Source organism: Otolemur garnettii, unplaced genomic scaffold, assembly GCF_000181295.1.
Source record: "Otolemur garnettii isolate 467f Iridium unplaced genomic scaffold, OtoGar3 scaffold00081, whole genome shotgun sequence".
In the NCBI taxonomy this organism is placed as follows: domain Eukaryota; kingdom Metazoa; phylum Chordata; class Mammalia; order Primates; family Galagidae; genus Otolemur; species Otolemur garnettii.
Genome location: NW_003852476.1, coordinates 276812 through 298236, shown reverse-complemented (window position 1 = coordinate 298236; position 21425 = coordinate 276812). Strand labels below are relative to the sequence as shown.

At 33.9% G+C, this 21425-nt stretch overlaps 1 protein-coding gene across 1 annotated transcript in view; it reads right to left on the bottom strand.

Moving 5' to 3' along the window:
- KTN1 (kinectin 1) overlaps positions 1-21425 on the bottom strand; it is a 132607-nt gene that overhangs the window by 38131 nt on the left and 73051 nt on the right. The window contains exons 8-29 of the mRNA XM_003794397.3: positions 20681-20787; positions 19338-19470; positions 17935-18022; positions 17126-17292; positions 16657-16725; positions 15204-15241; positions 14463-14553; positions 14024-14092; positions 13571-13608; positions 13340-13421; positions 12810-12878; positions 7817-7851; positions 7311-7401; positions 6543-6611; positions 5992-6029; positions 5226-5316; positions 5010-5078; positions 3835-3872; positions 3121-3211; positions 2973-3041; positions 2490-2527; positions 14-104 (exon numbers count right to left, since the gene is read on the bottom strand). Of these exons, the coding sequence (XP_003794445.1) occupies positions 14-104; positions 2490-2527; positions 2973-3041; positions 3121-3211; positions 3835-3872; positions 5010-5078; positions 5226-5316; positions 5992-6029; positions 6543-6611; positions 7311-7401; positions 7817-7851; positions 12810-12878; positions 13340-13421; positions 13571-13608; positions 14024-14092; positions 14463-14553; positions 15204-15241; positions 16657-16725; positions 17126-17292; positions 17935-18022; positions 19338-19470; positions 20681-20787 (1671 nt within the window). The remainder of the gene's footprint in view (positions 1-13; positions 105-2489; positions 2528-2972; positions 3042-3120; positions 3212-3834; positions 3873-5009; positions 5079-5225; positions 5317-5991; positions 6030-6542; positions 6612-7310; positions 7402-7816; positions 7852-12809; positions 12879-13339; positions 13422-13570; positions 13609-14023; positions 14093-14462; positions 14554-15203; positions 15242-16656; positions 16726-17125; positions 17293-17934; positions 18023-19337; positions 19471-20680; positions 20788-21425) is intronic.

Here is a 21425-nt window from a genome sequence, read left to right as displayed (position 1 = left end):
TAATCATATTTACCTGTAACAGCTTTGTTTTGCTAGAAAGATCATTCTCCCTCTCTTTTAGTATAACTTCTATTCTCTTCATTTCATTTTCCTTTTCTTTCAACCTAGAATTTTTAGAAAGACTTTATAATCACTAATGTACATTAAAAAAAAAAAAAAAACAAAAAACCAGACTCTAATGTCACTCCTAAGGAAAAAGGTGGCAGCAACAATACCTGCCAGCTTTCTTCCCATGTTACACCTAGTTATGTTTGTTTTAAAAATTGTTTCCAGGATCATTTTAACTCAAAGTCAAGTATACCTTAAACTTGTTACAGTTTATTTCATACTTAACAGTTCTTAAGCAAATATGGCTTTATCTAGAAACAAAGGCTGAAAGTAAAAGTATATTTTATCAACTCATTATAAAAAATTATCACTTAAAAAGAAATGAGTTTTGCTCCTAAGAAGCATAGCCATAATTTGCTGACCCTGGAAATTACTATATATTTAACCCTTGTGCTGAAAAGATGCTATGTATAATTTAATCAGTTTCCCTACCCAGTGTAGATATAAATCTTATTCTAGCCCAAGAGAATCCCAATTGCTCCTATCATCCTAAGCAAGAGACTTCTAGCATAAAAGTTAACAATACTAACATGATCTGTTTAACTGTTTCCTTGGGACAGAAACTCTTATTACCCATTTCAGTAATCTCCAGTGCCAGAAGGCATGTAACAGGGTTTCAGGTACTTGCTGACTTGAACACTATTTTTATCTACCTTACTACAGAAAGAATTTCCAGATGCTTATAGGTCTAGATGAAAAGTGACAAAGTGGCACACTGCCATATTGCTAAGTGAAACAAGGCAATCTAAAAAGCCTATATTCCACTATGACATTCTAGAAAAAGCAAAACTATGAGGATAGTAATACAGCAGTTGCCAGAGATTGGGGTGGGGGTGAGGGTACAGGGGAAAGAGGAGGGAGAAATAGGTAGAGCATAGGCGATGTTAGGGCAGCAAAGCTATTCTGGATGATATGACACACACGTCATATACATCTGTTAAAACCTACAAGGAGACCACGAACTTGAGTTAGTAACAACATACTGCTATTGGCTCATGAGTTGTAGTAAGTGTAACCTGATGGAAGGTAATAGTAAAGGAGAAATAGGGGAGTGAATGGAACTCCTAGTAGATGGAAATAGGGGAGTAGATGAAAGTAGTATTTTTCTCTCAATTTTCTGTAAACCCAAAGCTGCTCCCACAAGCAGTATATTAATTTTAAAAAGAATAGAAAAGTCAAGGGAAATGTAAGGCAGAAACAAACCTAAACTTACACATGTGAATTATCTATACACCTACTATAAATTGTTCACAAATATGTCTGTAAGCTTTCTGAGCAAATAGAGGTGAGCACCTGGACATGTGCACAGAATAGTCACACAAATGAACAATCTTGTGGACAAGACAAAGACAGAGTCACTGTCTTTTTTTCTATGAAGAAAATGATCTCAAAAGTATTTCCAATATCTTAAAGATATGGTTTCCAAGGGGTACTTCTTTAAAACAAACATCAATAAAGATGAATGATATCAGATCAAGGAAAAAATTCAAAAAGATGAGGCATAGATAGCTTTCCTCCCCACTGAACTTAAGAGAACAGATTTTACAGAATGAAAAATTTTCTAGGGTGAACATCTATAAAAACTGACAATTCAGGTGGCAACATTTCAGTGGGTAGGGCGCTGGCCACATATACCGGGCTGGTGGGTTCAAACCTGGCCAAGAACTGCTAAAACAACAATGACAACTACAATAACAACAAAAAAATAGCCAGGTGTTATGGTGGGTACCTGTAGTCCCAGCTACCTGGGAGGCTGAGGCAAGAGAATCACTTAAGCCCAAGAGTCTGAGGTTGCTGTGAGCTGTGACACCACTATACTCTACCGAGGGTGACAGCTTGAGACTCTGTGTCCAAAAAAAAAAAAAAAAAAAAATCCTGAAGTCTCCTACATGCTGATTAGAATGAATACTTTTACTATTCAGCACAGGATAACTGATGGGACAAATTCTATTTTCCCTATAAGTTAGTATTATAGAAAGACTCAACACTCATTATCAAAATTATGGCTAAAATTATCTTCCGGTTAATTTAGAGTTATTAATCTTTCAAATATAAAGTGATTTTCATTTAAAATAAATTTAATCTCTTTATAATATAATTGCAAATTTTCTTTAAAAAACAGAATTTAAAGCCAGTCTACATTTACAGAAAGAATGTTCAAGAAAATAGATTTGAAAAGAATAAAGTCTCTGGCATATGAAAGCACTTTTAAAAGTGGTTCTATTATATTAAACAGAGACATATCATATTTGCCTCTAGACTATAATTCCTACTTAAAAATAAAGTTAATGATCTAGAAGAAACCCATCATAACATTCAACCACATTCTCGAAAACAAGGAGAAGTCCTGCTTCAAAATGCTGGCTTAGAATTCTACTTACACGACCTCAAGTTCTTCCAGTCGTGATGCAGAACATGCCTAAGAAACAGATTCACATTTTTAAGGCTAATATAAAAAAACCCAGGTATTACAACACATATGTAGAATCAACCACCAATAAGATGAAAACCTAATTATATGTGGTAAATTTAAGAACAGGCCATTTATAAAACAAAAACAGAATGAGTTTTCTTTATTGATTTTTATAATATTTATTTTTTATAGGATTATAGATTAATATGTCAATTAGGGGTGAGCTTTTGTTCACTGGAAAAAATAAGATAAGGAAATGCTTTTAGATTAAGGTTGACAAATCAAGCAGTTAAGTAAAACTTCACAGGAATAAAAGTTAACTTATTTTAACAAAATTACAGCACAATATGTTTTCTGACAAAAACTCAAACATATTATCCTCTTTAATTCTAGCACATTAAAGACTTCCCATTCTTTCTGTAGTACATTGGTAAATTTGTTAATACTATACCTCATTCAAGTTATGTTGTGCTACCTCCTGAACATGAGCTTTCAAAGATTCATTTTCTTCTTGAAGATCCTTAAAAAGAATAGGTGTGAACTGAATTGATACTGAAGCATAAAAAAGGTGTTCCTTACTTTTGCTTTTAACTTCTTACCTGTAACCATTTCCCTGCATTGGTTAAGTCTTTTTCTTTCTCTTCTAAAATAGCCTTCATGGTATTCATCTGTTCTTCCTTCCCTTTTAATCTGACAAATTAATCAGAAATACAATTTACATGACCATAAAAAAAAAAAAAAGACTAGAAAACAGTATTTTAGCTAGTACTCACAGGACAAACTGATTAAAAGACACAGAAAGTTATGTTAAGTATAAAAGCATACAAGGTTTTGCAGGTATAATCAAATTAAGTGGTATAGGATGATTAAAGAAAACCATTCTATCAATGAACAGTATAGGAAACCTGTGGCATATTCTCATTTCGAGATTGTTCTTTTTTAAGCACCACAAGAGGCAAGAAAAGCTTCATCTTTCTCTGCTGTGCCCTACAATGAGAAGATTTGTTACGTAAAATTTGAACTCAGTTAAAAGGCTGCACCTAAGCACCAAAAAGGCCACAGGTTCCCCACCCCAGATCGTGATTATAAATGATGAAAACTAAGACTTCTCATTCTATCTACTTTCCAGAAAAAAGAAAAACCTCTATAGGTTTAAAGCCTAATGAAAAACTTACGAACTGAGGGCTTTAGAGATAATGTGCTATTCTCTAAAATATTACTTGACATCAAATAAAAAGAAGCTATAATTTTCATTATATTTGCATTTAAGTTGTTAAAAAAGAGATAATGAAAATGAGAGAGGTGATACTTACAAGTTCTGAAACTCCTGAACTTGAGAAGTGATAGATAACTGAAATATAAAGGGCAGAAAAAGGGCAATTCATAACCCTTTCAATTTACCTTAAACTTTATGATGAAACACTTCAAAATGTGTACACCTCAAATTACAATGACCCTAGCTGAATTCTTCATGCCAAAACGAGATGTGTTTTGATTTCACCTTCTTTTGACTCCAATAAGTAATAAACAAAATATAAAGAGGAAGGGAGGAGACAAGGCAGATAGTTATGAGTAAGTCTAAATAATGCAATATTTTTCTAACTGTAAAAATGAGAATATTAACTAACTCTCTACATACCTCCCTAGGATATCAGTGCTCTTCTCCAACCCAATCTTCCACGGCGAACTACTGAATGGTATTCCACACTGTCCTTCTTTAACCTCTTTCTTTCTTTTTGTAAAATCATACACAATAATACTTTTGATCCCCCTCTCTCTTCTCATTGTCCCTTCAGATCTTGGCTTAGATGTCAGTTCATCAGGAGGAGACTTTCCTGAACTCTCAATCTATATTAAAAAAGTGTTATCTCTCCATCATACCTGCTTTATTCAACACATTCTCTCCAATCACTACCACAGTATTTTGTCAAATGGTGCTTTGAGAATAAATGTTATAGAATTGATCTGTTAGATGAATAAATCATCTCTACCATGCAATCTCACCATTTTTTCAATAAAGATTCATCAAATTAAACTCACCAAAACCCATGTATTTTCAATAATGTAATTTTCCAACAAAATCTGTACTTTGATCTACAGGCAGAGGCTGAACAATTCTTCTATAACAAGACATTTTAGTCATGCAGTATTTTTTAAAAAAGAGGGAATGGGCAGAAATGGTAAGTCCAGAAATGGGACTTAAAAATAATTTACTGAAGTGTTTTGTGTTTTAAGTCCGAAAATTAATACAAAAAATTAATACAGAAAACTTTCTAGAAAAGAACCTTTAACAGTTAACATTTTTAAAAGATGAAGTGATTAAAATATCAAGAATATTTTCTAAAACTGGCCAAGAAAAAGCACATAACCCATTGATACTTACAGCACACTACTAAAATATTTCTCTAGGTAGCAAGAGAAAAATCAAATAGCTCATAAATAACACATAAACTAATAATCTGTCATGCTATGGCTCTGGGATTTTTACCTGTTGAGCCTTTTCAAGCTGGACATTTCCTATTTCTTCTTTTAGAGCCTCTATTTCCTGTTTCAAACCCTTGACAATGACAAAACAGACAAGATTGGACAATGGAAACATAGAAATTGACATAAAATGCAATGCACAGACAAACACATGAAATTAAATGATATTAACTAAAGCGGATAAACAAAAATGAAACGCACAATTCTTTCTCTCCCATACCTGAATAGTCTTCTCCTTATTAGCAACTTTGAGAAGTTCAGCTTCCAGAAGCTCTTCTACAGACTTGATCTTCCCATCTTTCTCATGGATCCTTAAGTAAAGAAATGCAGTGTTAACCTGAATAGAAATCACTGACATCTACTGACATCAAACCTTGAGAAGTCTGTCCATTACAACCCCTTCCCATAAAGCTCTTCCTAAAGGAGAATTAGGAAGCAGTTCTCTAGCAATTACCAAATGGATGAAGCCTATACACATAAACTGCTGATGTGCTTCAAAAGTACACAGGGAATAAGATTTGCACCTTGAAGAACACCAAAGGTAATCAACAATTGCACTCCCAAAGCTCTGAAAGCTATGGCAGAACTTACACACAAGTTACGGCATCAAACTTTACAGACACCTCAAAAGGAGGATAGATACAAGGAATTGATCTCTCTATCCAATATAGTGTGTTCTTTGAAAGTTCCTACTGTAGAAACAGAAAAGGAACAATTTGATATCATAAGAAAATAAATGAAATCAGTTATGGAAATTGATTTAATATATACCTCATCTTGGTTAATTATTGTGTTAAGACATTTATATACTAATAGATCCAAAATGTACTCTTGCATTATGCACCATAGGTTGGAAATTGATTTTGGGAAAGCAATGCTAAAGTCCCATATTCCATCAATGAAAAATTAAATACCATCTTGATTCCTAAGCACTGAGAAAATGAATCAAAAGAGAAAGATCAGTTTACAGTAATATTATTACTTACACTTTCTTAAGTTCTTCAACTAAAGATGCAAAAGAAACCTGGAAAACAGAAAAGTATACTAGTTAGTAATTTGTTCAAAATATAAATGAGTCCAAAATAGAAAACGACATTATCAATTTTCCATTGTGTTAATATCCAAATGGGAAATGTAAGCCCAGGAATTCTCTTGAGATTTTTTAAAACATCATAATAACAAAAATAAACAGCATTTTGAAAATGAGTAGCTTTAAGGCAACTTATAAACTATAGGCCAAATAAAAAACCATTAGGTAAGTGTTTAGGCAGCCTCTTTTACTATTTAGTCTCACTTTATTATTTGTGTACTCAAAATCTTTTTATCACTGTCGTTAAGAAACAAAATCTGCATAGCAACTGGCACACAGTATTCAATAATTTGCAGTCTCTATCACTGATAATGAAGTTATTACTCAGTAACAGATGAGAAGTATAATTGACAAATTCCCCACAAACAACACACTTGGAATGCATTTAGGTAACACATTTATTTGTTCATTGTTTTAAAAAATGGTTAGATTTACTATATATATTACCTGATCATTGTGCTTAGCCTTTAATTCTTGAACTTCTTTCGTCAGAGATGAATTTTCTGTTCTTATTGCCTTTTTCAAAGACACATAAGCACAACATGCTTTTATTTTCTTAATATATACTTAGCTTTGAAATACACTACTACTCATTTTTATTTCACTGGTTCTTTCTCCCCTCTAGAAGGTCCCCAAATCCCACCTTTTACGTTATCTCTATAATTCTATAACTTTTATAGCTATACAAATGGATTTTTAATTCAATTACACTCACAAATATTTCTGTTTATATTCACATACCCTCAAGACATACAGTACAGCACTTGTCAATTAAACAATGACTCTCTAAATTCAAATACATCTTTGAACTTCTTTTAGCAACCTTATCCTAATTAAGTTAGTTAAAGGTAGTAACTATAAAACAGAATTGCAATCTCTACTTTCTCTTGCCTCAAATACCACTTCATGAAATTACAAAGTCTGCTAGTTATCAGTTGGATGTAACTGGGAAAGGGATGCAAGTGGGGAAGCATATAATTTAATACAAACGGTAACAACAGTATCTATCTCATGAAGGCAGTGAATACTGTAATTAACTATGCATTTTTATATTTAAAAAAACTTACATTTAATAAAAATACATTATATAAACATATAAAATGTAAATAACATTAAATTTAAAAGCCATGAGAAAAATCTTCCACAAATTATGGTGAAACCCCTACATATTATTGAATAACCACAAGGAAAACAAATCTATAAAAAATGCTTTACATTCAATTCCTCCTCTTTAGTGGCCACCTGAATAAGTCCAGTTTCAAGTAATTCTTCTACAGTCTTTAACTTCTCGTCTTTTTCTTGAATGCTGAAATTATAAACATTAACAGTATATATTAAACAGTATGAACTATTTTTCAAGGTAAACGATACCATTCCTTAATATCAAACATACACTAATTCCTTTCTCCAATGTTTCTTAAAACTTTTAATTCTAAAAGTATCTGAGGATTTTTTTCCATGGCCTAAGGATGCTTGCTACCAACGTAAACTGTGTTCCAGCGAGATGCTCAGAAGAAGCCTGCACAAGTAATAGCCACACTTGAAGCCCACGAACTGCAAATAATGTGACCCAAATACTTAGCAGCATGCCACATTCCCTTCCATTACAAAGTGCACAAAGAATTTTAAGGAACTACATATGTAGTTAATTCTCAGATCTCAAACTTGGTAAAAATGAGTCATCAAAATGTAAAAAAAAAAAAAAAAAAATTAACTCTTACCATTTTTCCATTTGTTCCACAACATCTTTATTAGGCTAAAATAAAAGTCACCAAAAAAAGTTTAATTTTACCAGGTTTGCATGAAGTAAAACTACTTTAGAAATAAAATTTTGTGAAAACTATCTAGGGTTTACATAGATACAAAATTTAGGGAAATGACCCTTATTTGAAGGTTGCTAATAATTAAAGAATTCTTTAATTCAAAAAACACAATACAAAAAGCATCTACACAAAAGATACAGAAAAAATAGTAGTATAAAATGGTCTGGAAAAAAGAATTAGTATCTTACAAATAATTTTTCAATCACTACAAAACCTTAACTTAGGATAAGAGAATTTGTCTCATTTCCTTTATGTTAATTCTGTTTTTCAAGTACAAGAAAACTCAGGCTCTAGCAGGGATGGCAAACCCGTGGCCCATAGGCCACATGCAAATTATGTGAGGACTTTTTTGCTTATCTCTGGTGGCAGATACCACTATTTTCCTTTTTTTTTTTTCCCCCATTAGCTTTCAATCATTAGTGTTTGTGTATTTCATATATAGCCCAAGACAAATCTTCTAATGTGGCACAGAGAAGCCAAAAGATTGGACACCCCTGCAAGGCCTTGCAAATCAAGAAAAAAGGCTTTTTCTTTTTAAAAATTAATTGTTTTTCCTATATTAAAGAATAACATTACCTAGGCAAGGACATAAATCCTTCTTATGGTGCAATGAACATTTAACATGTAGATAGTATGTAACCCTCACCCAGACCAAGATAAAGAACGTTTTAAAACTGATTTTAAATACAAAAGCAACATGAACACACTCTCTTTAAAAGCACTGAAACATGACACATAAACTGATCTGCCTTGGCCCTTCTCTTAACATCCCCACCCCAAACACACACATGAATCCCCATTGTTATAATCTGTTGTGTGTCTGAAAGTGGGGCTTCGCCTTCGGTATCCCCTGACCTTCAGACAGCTAAGCATCCTGACTAGATGGGTTTGGGGTCTGAACATTTCTTTTTTTGTCCACCTCTTTCCCTCATCCTGTCCCCAAGTTTAATTTTTTCTCATTCCTATTATAAACACTTTTCACTATATTAATTTTTCATTGTCAAATCCAACTATTAAGTTCATATATTTTTGTAAAATTAGCCACTTCTCTTCAATGCCTATGTTTAGGCCCTAAGCTTTACTCATTGCAAACACCACAATACCTTGTTTGTTTGTTTTTTTTCCCTGCCTTTAGTTCACAAGGACTGTTTTATGAGGGGCACAGGAAGAATTTCCCAAGAGGAAAAAAACTGTCCAAAGATTGTAAAGGAAATAGTTATCAAAAGTACACTAAATCAGATTTATGCTGTGAAAAACGAATCATGCAGTAAGTTTACAAATTTCTCACGAAGATAGTTTTGTCCATCATCATTTTCAGTAAGGCCATCCCATAAAAATACTTTACACTATTAAGTACAAGTTATGTGCACCTTAGTCATTTAGTTGTATTATGTCTTTAGTCAGTCCTACGAACTTCTCTACATGAAGTGAAACCCCTCACTGTTACCAAACTTCTTTCTAAAATATTAACTGAACTCTTGTTCATTCTTACAACACCCTTTAATGGCTTAGCCACATACATGCTAGATTGGGTTCATAATCCTCAAACAGTACACAAAGCCCCTCATAATTAGACCCCAGCAAATCTTTCCCAATTCTCCAGACCCTGTACTTTGTACTTCTGCATATGCCATTATGCTGTGAATATACCAATTTTTCCACTGACTGCCATAACTATAAATGCTGTATTCCCTAAGCCTGGACTGACTCTTAGCTGTTTGGCAAATTCATGGCCATTTTTCAACATCATTGTAATTCTATCCTGAGTTGACTCTCCATCATCTCTTCCTCTAAACCTGTACATATATTTTGGGAATTTTATTCATCATACTTTTTCATTCTAAACATCTGTCTCCACACTAAGGAATCAAGTCTCAGTCATCTATGTACCTCGGCATATACACAGCACCTTGCACATTCAACTAGTGAATATTTGATGGATTTAATTTCCTTTAATGAAGTTAGTTTAACAAGTACTCTTGGCATTCAGCTTATTGAATATTCAACTGTACAAAACTGAACCAGCCTAGCATCCATCCAACATTTTTCACTTTCTGTTTTACTGGTCTAGTCCCATCTGACCGTCTCCTCCCTAGATGACTTCTAACTACACTCCATGAAGTAATGAATTCTTCTCAATACAATACAGCCAGGCAGCAGGACAAGGAGAAGAAACTTCCCATAGCTTTTATTTAATAATCTTGACCATTAAATCTTAAAAATGTACTAGAATAAGAAAAGTCATGCTGCTCCTTCCCTAAAAGTCAGGATGCCCCTCCCCTGAAGGTTTATTTTATTCTGAGCAAATAAGATCTTAGTAACTGACTTACTTGCATTATCTGATCATTCACAAGCCTATAACCAAGGGGACCTTCCCTTCTTTAGTGTATAAACAGGTTACCTTACCTGGTACCTGTTGTCTTTCTGCTTCCTGCACCTGAAGAAACAACAACTTGGCACCATTATTGGTTTCCGTTTTAATAAGCTCAATCTTTTCCTCCAACATAAAAATCCATGTGGTAAAAAGACTAAAATTTTCACAGAAATAAACTGTTCATCTCTCAACTGTCACTTAGAATTCTGACAGCTGGGTAGGAAGGGGTTAAAAAGGATAGGAATTAATTAAATTAAAATTATGCTAATTTTTACCTCTTCTTTCACTTGTACTATCAATAAAAATGACTAGAGAAAAATCTGCAAAGATGGCTCTTTGGTCTACCAAAAGGAAGAGGTTAAGTGGCAACTATAGCCAAAGCCAAAACATCACGAGCACGTGCTTTCTAGATGTAAAGCTGTCAGAACAAGAACAATTCTGGGAATTGACCAACAGCAGATCTTAAAATGAAATACCATGAAATGAGTTTACCCTCTTATCAAATATTTCTTTTAAATAAATCCAAAAATATGGCTAGAAAATTTTGTTCTAACAAAACAAAGTAGTTAGTGGGCTAACTACTCTTCATAACACAAACCCATTGCATATGAAAAATTGTATCTACAAGAGCACAGAAAGCTTAGAGTAGATGGAAGTCTGACTCAGTAAGATAACAATAAGGGAATTTGTTAAAACGAAACAAAACAAAAAACCATGTTAACTACCACAAATGTGATTTTACATAATGGAATTTCTCAACACATCTTAAAAGAAAATTTTAAGGCCAGTGTTTTTGCTCTCGTCTGTTAATGGAGAACATCACTTCTAGTAAAAATAAAAGGTTTTTTTTTAAAGATTTAGGTTTTCTGTATAAACTCAGGAGAGAGCTACCAGCACCTAGATACTATTAGAATACTAGAATTCTAGGACAGTCAGAAGTCTCTAGGCATTTGTTTCACTGCCACAAAGTTAATTTTAGAAGGTTTAAAACTTCTATACTGAAACAGAGGTTTCAAAACTCTGCAGGAAACTAACACACAAAAACTATGTTCTGCTTTTCCAGATAAGCACATAATAAAAAAAAAAAAGTCACATTTTATCCAACCCAGATCAAAGTTGCATCTCACAACTGATACTTAACACTGAAAATTAAAAATGCTGCCAACCAAGCTGCAGAGACTACATGGTATGTCCCTATTTCAGAGATATGAATGAGTGGAAGGAGAGGGGACATTATGATTGATGAAATATCACTTGTTTACAGAAAGGAAAATAAGAATAAGACTTAAGAGTAAGACAAATACTATTTAAACTAAATAGCATCCCTTCAACATTTTCTGCTCTATTCTCTTCAGTTTACAAGGATAAAGCATATGCAAATAAAGATGATACAACAAATGCAAACAGTGTAACTAATTCTATAGACTCATATTAATCCAGGGAGTGGCTATAATGTTAGAACAAACAAACAAAAAGATTATATAAAACACTTAATATTATATGGGAGAGAGAATAAGTGGATTACTTCTTGACATATTAACTGTTGTTAACAAAATATTTGCAGAGACAACTGTGTATACCAATTTCATACCTGCATGAATATGACTTTTAAAATAAAGAAGAATGCATGCATCTGCTAAAGGAAGTGCTATCCTTTAAAACTTACATTTCCAGCTTATAATCAAAGTATACCCCCCCAAAACTTAACATAAGGAAAACAAGCAAACTTTCTATTCCACTGTATCATCTAATATCAAGAGTTTCTAGAGGATTTTTTTAAAACTATAATTTGTAGAACTGTGTAGGAGAAAAGTATGAAGGTAATAATTATGAACAACCAGAGAACAGTACCACTAAGCTCTAGTTTATGTAACCATGCTTCAATGCTGCTTTTGGTGGCTTGCTATAAATATAGCAAAGAAGAGTGATGGTGGTAGGGGTGGAGATAAAATGGAAAAATAAATATTCTAAGAGAAAAGAATTAAGGTTTAGACACCTGATGTATGCAAAGCACTAGGATAAAGCACTACATAAAAGCTTCTCCATTTAAATATAACAATATGATGTAAGTATAATCTCAACATAGAAGACTTGCAATGAAAGGTATCAGAAATGTCAAGCTATCTGATTAACACTATTCTGCTCTTAAGTGCTGGTAGTTAAGTTTTGAAGTCATTCCCTTTTCAAGAAACCCTACTGCCTAAAAGAAAAGGTTGAGGCTCCAAAAGTCTAAGACAGGACTTTTATTCTGAGAGGCAAATATATCAAAAATTTCTTTTATGCCTTCTATTACACTTTTTATCCCCCTAAAAGTGCTTATGAGCAGATTACCATTAGCTTCATCTCAGGAGAAAAAAAAATTTCCTTAATTTACATACAAGATGAATAGAAATGCGATTAACAGATATACCTAAGCTTAACTAAAATGTCTCAGTTAGTGAACTGGTTATTATTAAGAAGAACAACACCTTGTTGTATGTTGGGTACTTCTATCTTATGGCCAATAAAAAGCCTTACCTGTTCAGAAACAAGAGTCTGTAGCTTCTGAACTTCTAATTTTAATGCTTTGTTTTGGTCATTTAGAATCTAAGAAGAAAGAATTTCAATTTACTATTTCATTAAGAAAAAAGACAAAAAAACAATTATTTGAATTAATTTGTGAACAAATGCCTATTATTGCTTTAATACTCATAAAGTGACAGGTAAATTACATACTGACATAAAAATTCAAATCTCAATGGACACAGAGATGTACCCTGTCAAATGGCTGGCACTATAGCAACAACTGAGAGAAATATAACAATCATAAATAAAAACTACCAGCTGAAAACTGCTGAGAAAAGGTTGACAAAATCAATCTCTAAAATCTAATATAAGAAGAGATAAAATAACCTAGGCAAAAAGTCTATTATAAAATTCATTGTTTGTGTAAGTCCCCAAATAAATGACAGAAACACTGTTTCAGAGTGACTTCATATAAGAAGTAATACTTCTAGATTCAAATGAAAATTATACAAGAAAGCTGAGTTTAAAAGCTAATTACACACCTTAAATTCTTCCATTTTGTTTGAAATTTCACATTGCAGCTGTTCTTCAAGCAATCTTATTTTATCATCTTTAACATGAATACTAAGAGGAAAAACCACCAATTAAAATATTTCATATATTCAGAAAATCTACACAAATTACAAGCACAACTACCAGTTATAAGCGACAATATTTTCTGCAACAAATATACTGAACATAGATCTACGAATGCACAGCAACACTTTAGTCACCTTTTTTGCACCTTCTCCAATTCATGTGCAGCAGCAGCCTGTGTTTGGAATGAGATAAGAATTGTATCATTTCTCAGAAAGTGCTGAAAACTATTCTTTTACTTACTTTTATATATTAAAGAGTTTATTTTCATATATCCATACTAAAGGCACAGCAAAATCATACATTTCTATAATATGTTTTTCTGTCCAGTATTTTTTACTTCTCATTGATCAACTTCTATCTTAATCAAAGGTATATCCTTTCTGGATTAAATGGCAGAAGGCAAAATAAGCCAGCACATTAAGACTATTTTAACTGACCCCTCTGATTAAAGGTTTTAACACAATAACAGTAACACCTAGGTAGGTTCTGACAGTCATGGTCAAAAGAAAAGTGGTTTACAACAACACATCATAACAGACAAACTGAAATTCTAAGGTAAATGCTCAAAAGCAATAAAGAGCCACTACCTGCTCATTTGCCAGAACCTGTAATTTCTGTATTTCAGCTTTTAATAAGAAATTCACATTCTGTATGTCCTAGAAAAAGAAAAAAATAAATATTACACAGTCTACTTTAACCTTTGTAAACCAGTTCGTCTATCTAACGATTAAGCAAAGGTCTCAAACTACAAATTTCCTACATTACAAAGAAAAACCACCCATTCCTTTTCTATTTGGCATATTTCCCATCAAATTATTGTGAATTACATCATGTCAGAAATGCCCTTTGAATTTTTCCTCTTAGAGAACTGAAGAATTTTCTAGTTTAGAAAAGAGACAGGCACGTTTCAAATGAGTTCTAGAGTATTTTCCATTCTTCACATATATTCATACTGACTATAAGAATCAGGGTTATTCAACCTCAAGTTCTATAAAACATTGCAGACATTTATACAAATTACTATACCTTAAGTTCCTCCTCTTTGCTTGTTAAATGATCATGTTCATTTGCTAAAGAATCTTCAGTCTGTTTTATCTGCTTATCCTTTTCTGCAATCCTTTAAAAGGAAAGACACTCACTTATGCATTCCATAAACATTAAGAAGTCACAAATCAAAGGATTAAATAAGGCCATCCTTACTTAAGTTGTTTCTCATAACTATATGTTTCGTTTCTACGGCTTTCAGTTTACTAGTATCTGTCATGTGCCTACTTTAACTCCTTAAAATATATACCCCAATCTAAAACTCAAGAGCAAAGAAGTTAATTTCTTTAAGCTCACAAGGCTGGCAATGTCAAAAGCAGATTTCAGTCTTCAATGTTTACACAAAATTATTTAATACAAAAAACACAAAATTTTGTTTTGGGCATACTACAATGTGGCTAGACAGGGTAGTTACAACTACTAATTATATACAGAAACTAACTGACTTCCCCTACTCTTAAAACACAATCACCTTTTCCACATAATTATTAACACTCAAATCACAGTTTTCCTAACTCTTTTTATGATAAGGACAAATAAAAACAGAATGTATAATGTTTAGGGACCCAACTCACTATGGAGAAGGGGGAAAAATAGTTGCTCCAAATCTATTTCACAGAATTCTCTAAACAGGTCAGAGTATAATCGTAAGTGTTGCATCTAACAAGCATCAGTTAGTGGTGACTACACAATTATACGAGAAGTGTGGAAAGGCAGGCTTACACTTTATGTAATTCTTCTGCTAGAACTGAAGCGGAGGTCTAAGAAAGAAAAACAGTGTCATATAAAAGCATATAATCATCAAAATGAGCTTTAAAAATTAAGAAATTAATGTACATAAAGTTGTTAAAGTATCTGGTCCATGGCGAGTGTTCAATTAAGAATAGCTATGATTCTGAAAGCAAGTTTGATCACCAGTAGCCAGTATTAGAGAATTACACATCACAAGACATAGAATACAACAAATTGACAGGCCTGGAAACTACATAACTGTCAACAAACACACAGAAAAAATAGCCATAGTCGCCCTGTGTTTCTTTTCCTTAGAAACAATTTAATGATTAAGATAATTAAGTAACTTGGTAATATCCATATTCATCTTTACTTTCTAAAAGGTATTTTTGGCATTCTCTAAATATTTAATTCCTGATAAATTTTCCAGAGCTGCTTCTCAGTCCAGTCTGAGTTGATACATCCATACCAACATCCTTTCCTATATTAAATAATTCTTTCCTAATTAATTTTGGACCAGAAAGCAATTAGGGAAAAAATGTTTACATGCTCAAAACTTTGGGAGTTTAAACCTTAAAAACAAGTTTTTAATGCTAAAATCACTTCTTACATAGAAAAGTCAGACTAGGAAGCTAATAGTTTTTGCTACAAATAAATAACTTTCAGAATATTAAAGCTAAAGAACTAAAACAGTATGTATATTATGGAAACAAGTACTTGGAAGATTTCACTCTTTTTTCTTAATGTCTTATTACTCATAATCTGAAGGCACACATGTATGTCAATGTATATGTGCGCATAAAATGCTGCCAAAGAATAACAAGTCTTATAATACCACTTGCAAAACTTTGCAAGGTGGCCAGGGGCAGTGGCTCACACCTGTAATCCTAGCACTCTGGGAAGCCATGATGGATGGACTGCCTGAGCCAGAGTGAGACCCCCATCTCTAAAAATAGCTGGGCATTGTGGCAGGTACCTGTAGTCTCAGCTACTCAGGAAGCTGAGACAAAAGAATTGCTCAAGCCCAAGAGTTGGAGGTTGCTGTGGGCTGTGACACTAAGGCACTCTACTATAGGTGACAAAGTAAGACTCTGTCTCAAAAAACAACAAAACTTTACAAGGTTTACCACTAACTACACTGAAGTGTACCATGAAGTTTTCCGTGGCTAGTCAGTATTTATGTATACCTTTAACCCACAAGTCACTACACTAGACACCACTTAGCCAATTCCCCATCTCGTGACAAGACTGAGAAATTATTTTTCCCTTCCAATCACTTGACTTTGGATTTCTTAGTGTTTCCCACTGCACTCAGAATCATCATTTCTTTATGCACTGAGGAGTCTTCCAACTACTACCCCAGAGCTTGGCATTCAACAAATACTCAAGCTATTTAAATGGCTGGGATATTATTACTAATGATAAGCAATAAAAGCACCATTACCTGGGCTGCTATCTGGGAATGGAATTGTTGAATCTGAGCTTTCAAAGCCTCATTCTGCTCCAGAATATCCTTTCATAAACAGCAACCAAAAAGAGAGGGAAAGTTTGCTAATAAATATCTCAGTGTAAAGAACACAGTGAGTTATAAATAGCACCTATTTATCCCTTAAAAAAGCATTCTTAGATTCTGAAAGGCAGCATTTTAAATAAATAAACGTTCTGAGTTAATTGATAAGGCAGAAATTAAGGCTGTTATTCTATTTCCAACATAAGGAGCACAGACACTTAATATAAGGAGACAGCACAACTTCAAACATATCCTATTGTGACAAGCTCTCAGAGATGAAGTTATAATTATTATTCATCATCACTCCAGCATTAGAATAAGGTAGGCCTTGTTCTCTCTTCTAGACACATAGATCTTATCATTTCCCATCTTTACTTTTTTTAAAACAAGGAAAAATAGATACCTGAATTTGCATTTGTAGAGACTCTTCTTTGTTCACCCTTTTCTGCTCTGATTCCATTAACTGCATTAGTCTTTGTTCCAACTGTTGTTTTGACACCAAGGTATCTGTAAGCTTACTATGCAGACTCTGTACTTCATTTTCTTTGGCCACAAATTTACTCTGCAAATCTAAAACAAAACTTTACATTTTACAAAAGTCTCTTCCTTTGCCTAGTTACTGACACTCGTTGTAGGGTAGGCATTCTCCTCTAGAAACCCTCCAAGTCTCTCCCACTTCTCCTGCATGCTCTTGCAGCAGCCTGTGCTCACCCTCCATGAGAGGAAAGGGAGCAGTGAAGACACAGACGATGCACACTGTGTATAGCCCAGTATCTCACAGATGAAGCCATCAAAAAAAGAATCAGTGAGTAGTGAAAGACAGCACTGATTAAGTGGGCAGTTTTAAGTAAACTAGTTGGGAAGGTGAGGCTCTTGTCATTTTTCTCTTCACAGTTTAGGAAATGAGTCTTTGCCTAGAAAAAAAAGACTGAATCAAAGAACCCAAGTAAATAACTACAGAGAAGGACCACACACAGTGAGGTTCCCATTACTCTATTATGCTCCATAATTTTGCCAGCAACTTAATGCTTCAAGCAACGCTGCTTGCTAGCTTATTTTAAAACCCTGACAAATGTGAAAGAAATAAAGACATTCTCAAATTATAAAAGCTATGTTTACTGAGCCATAAACAAAAAGCCAAATTACACTTTCTTCCCAGAAGGAGGCAAAGTTCACCCACAGCCACACATCAGGTTTACCTTGTGCCCCTACCTTGCTGTGCCGCCTCGTGCTCTGCCGCTCTCTTCCTGAGGTAGCTCTGAACTTCTTCCCATCTTCTCTCAGCTTCTTGTAGTTGAACCTTGATATTTGAAAAGGGAGAAAGGATGAATTAGCACAAACAAGGAATTTGGACTTTGAAAAAAAAAATCCTCTGCCTCTTCTACTGCATCATAAAACTACTTCTTGCTAGGCCAGTATGCATAGTCAAAAAGTCATTTGTTTACCAACCACAGCCATCCTATCCTGCAAAACTCAAGACTTACAGATTAGAGATTTCAGACACTAATTTGTGCTATGTTTGGATCAAGATAGCTATAGCTATACAATGTACATATCTAATCCACTTAGCTAAGACCTATTTCCTACTAATCTTCCTTCACCTGATAAGCTTCTAAAAGACAGGATGGTATCTTTATTGGTTAAATATGAGTACCTAAAATTCATGTATGAATATTTATAGTGGAAATTCCAATTATGACTATAATCTTCAATGTTACTTATGTATTTATCCACATCCACAAGGAACTGACTTTCATATCTATAATGCCTGCAGTAAATCCACCAGCAAGACAATATTAAATAAAAGACAGGACACTTGTATCTCCCACAAGACCTAAGAAAGCTTAAAAAAAAAGTTACCAATTGTTCTCAAAGGCTGTTTAACTCAATAGTATCAAGGTATGACTACATCAATGTAGGTAGCAATCTGTCTCATACAGTAACACAAATTTACACAAATTAAACTATACTTTCAACAAATCTCCCCCTCAATAAAAAGAGAAAACACACAACTGTACTCATCACTTCAATGTCAATGTACATAAGAGTAATCAATTTGTTCCTCCCTGTCAGCCTAAGCACCCCACGCACCTCTTCACAGAATGAACACTTCATTACACCAGTGTCACTCTGGTGTCTAAACATACAGCATGTGACTTCTGTACACCATGGCACAAGTACAAGCTATGGAAGCATCACTTGGCCTTATGCTCAAGCAAAGGAAAACCACCTATTCCAATGCTGGAAAAAAAAAAAGGCTCTACTGGACTTACTGAGAAACCCAAGTTATAGATGATATAAGTAACAATAAAGGTCATTTTAATTATATGATTTTTGCCTTATACACATGTATACCCAAATGCCTGTAAGACAAAATTCTACTATTTATACTTGTCGATCAACTAATTCCATTTTTCATATTTTCAAACAATCTTTAACTTCAAATGCAAGCCTACATTCAACTCTTTCATTAGAGCACATGCCTTTTTTCATGAGGGCAAAGCACTTAAGACTACAAGTCCCATTAAGCCCAAACTGTACTTCTCAAACCTATATGCACATGAAGGTCATCAGACTCAACCCCTCCCTACAGCATCCATGAAGTGACTGCTCACCTTCAGCTGAGTGGCCGCCTGCTCAGCGCTCTTCTTCTGGACTTCCTCTTGCTGCAGTTTCCCTGTCTTCTCGGTTAGTTCATTCACCAACCTGGCATAATCCTGGCGCAGTTTATTTAGTTCTGCAGACTGCCTGAAAACAGTAACTGGATTAGGAGCCTTCTATTATTACAAACATACATAAGGAACAGGTTTTACTGACCTAGCGATTTCATTCACAGCCAACTAAAAAGGAACTCAAGTGACTAGAATACTAGGGTTTAACTATAATTACTACATAATTCTAACAGCATTTACATAAATTCTAAATCACTGTAAAGTTTCAACAAAAAGGGACAACCATAAACTGATGAGCAAAAACAATGTCATCATCCAAGTGGTCTGACAACCAATTAACGTCAACCAGCCAGGATGCTCACACTGCATAGTCACACTACTGGTCTCTCTGTGGGACTGCTCCTCAAAGTGAGGCCCCAGAGCCACAAACACCATGACAATAAAGAGTCTGTCTTTCTTTTTTTTTTTTTTTTTGAGACAAAGTCTCACTTTGTCCCCCTGGGTAGGGTGCTGTCCTATCACAGCTCACAGCAACCTCAAACTTCTGGGCTCAATCAATCCTCCTACCTCCGTCTCTAATGTAGCTGAGACTACAGGCACCCACCAGGCTACTTTTTCTATTTTTAGTAGCGATGGGGTCTTGCTCTTGCTCTGGCTGGTCTTGAACTCCTGAACTCAAGCAATTCACCTGCCTTGGCCTCCCAGTGCTGGGATTATAGGTGTTGAGACACCACACGCGACCAGGAACATGTCTTAATATGCAGATCCCTAGCACCCACTTCAGAGTCACTAAATCATAATCTTTTAGGAGTAGGACTCAAGAATATGATTTTTAACTAGCACACCAATTGTTCTTCAGAATAGTAAAGTTTGGGAACTACCATGGAAGGGGACTTCCATAGTAAGGCTTTAAATCTTATTAGACTCGGTTTAAAACTACCCTGGTAAGCAAGGGTTTAAATCTTACTACACTTGGCTTCATAAATTTGTCCACTATCCCACTAGTGGCACTAATATTTACTACATAGTTTATATAACATGTGAATAAGTGTATATGTAAGATATATAGTACACATTAATATTATTTATATAGTTTGATATGTAAATGCATGTAAAGTTTTTATATAGCTGAAGAAGTTCTTCACACAACAAAAGAGAATTTTGAAAAGTAACTCATTTTAGAAACAAACATAAGAAACAAAAGTCTAATTACTACCAAATACCATTTTAATGAATCAAGAAAATATTCTGCCATTCAATTAAAAATAAAGCATGTGGAAACATACTTGCTTTCCAGTTGGTTTGTAGTGTTGCTGACAGCATCTCTCAGTATACCATTTTCCTGCTTCAAGTGAGCAATCTCTGCCTCCATCTGCTCACGAACTTGCTGAAACTAAAGTTATTTATACATATAAGATTTAGGAAACAAAGGTTGCCAAAAGCTTCTTATAAAAAAGAATGCCCAGAGCATCAACAAAGTTCGAATCATTCTTCTGAAATAAATATAAACAAACTTAAAGGAAAAATTCATTTTGTTAGGGATAAATGTAAAGTAAATATAAGCTGCCACCACATTCAAGAGTATAAGTAGATGACAGGTTACATACGAGATAAGCATGCTTAGAGATGCTTCAGAACTAAAAGATGATTAAGACTTCTTTCCTACCCAACGGATTCATAGAATTAAGCCTGTCTTGGTCTAGAGTATGGAAATTTTATGTTAACAATATTTTTAATGAAAGTTTAACATATAAGATATATAATCCAAAGTTTAAAAACAGAAAGTTATTTTTGATATACTAAGTTATAAATCAAGCCATACTCAAATAGATAGCATGCAATTCTACTTACTAAAATATTCTGACCTAATTTTTTTCCAGTTTTTTAAACTGTGGTAAAACACACATTAACATAAAATGTACCACCTTAACCATTCTTAAGTATACAGTTAAATGGTTAAATACATCCATTATGTTGTGCAACCATGACTACGATTCATATCTGTATCTTCTAAAACAAAACTCCATACCC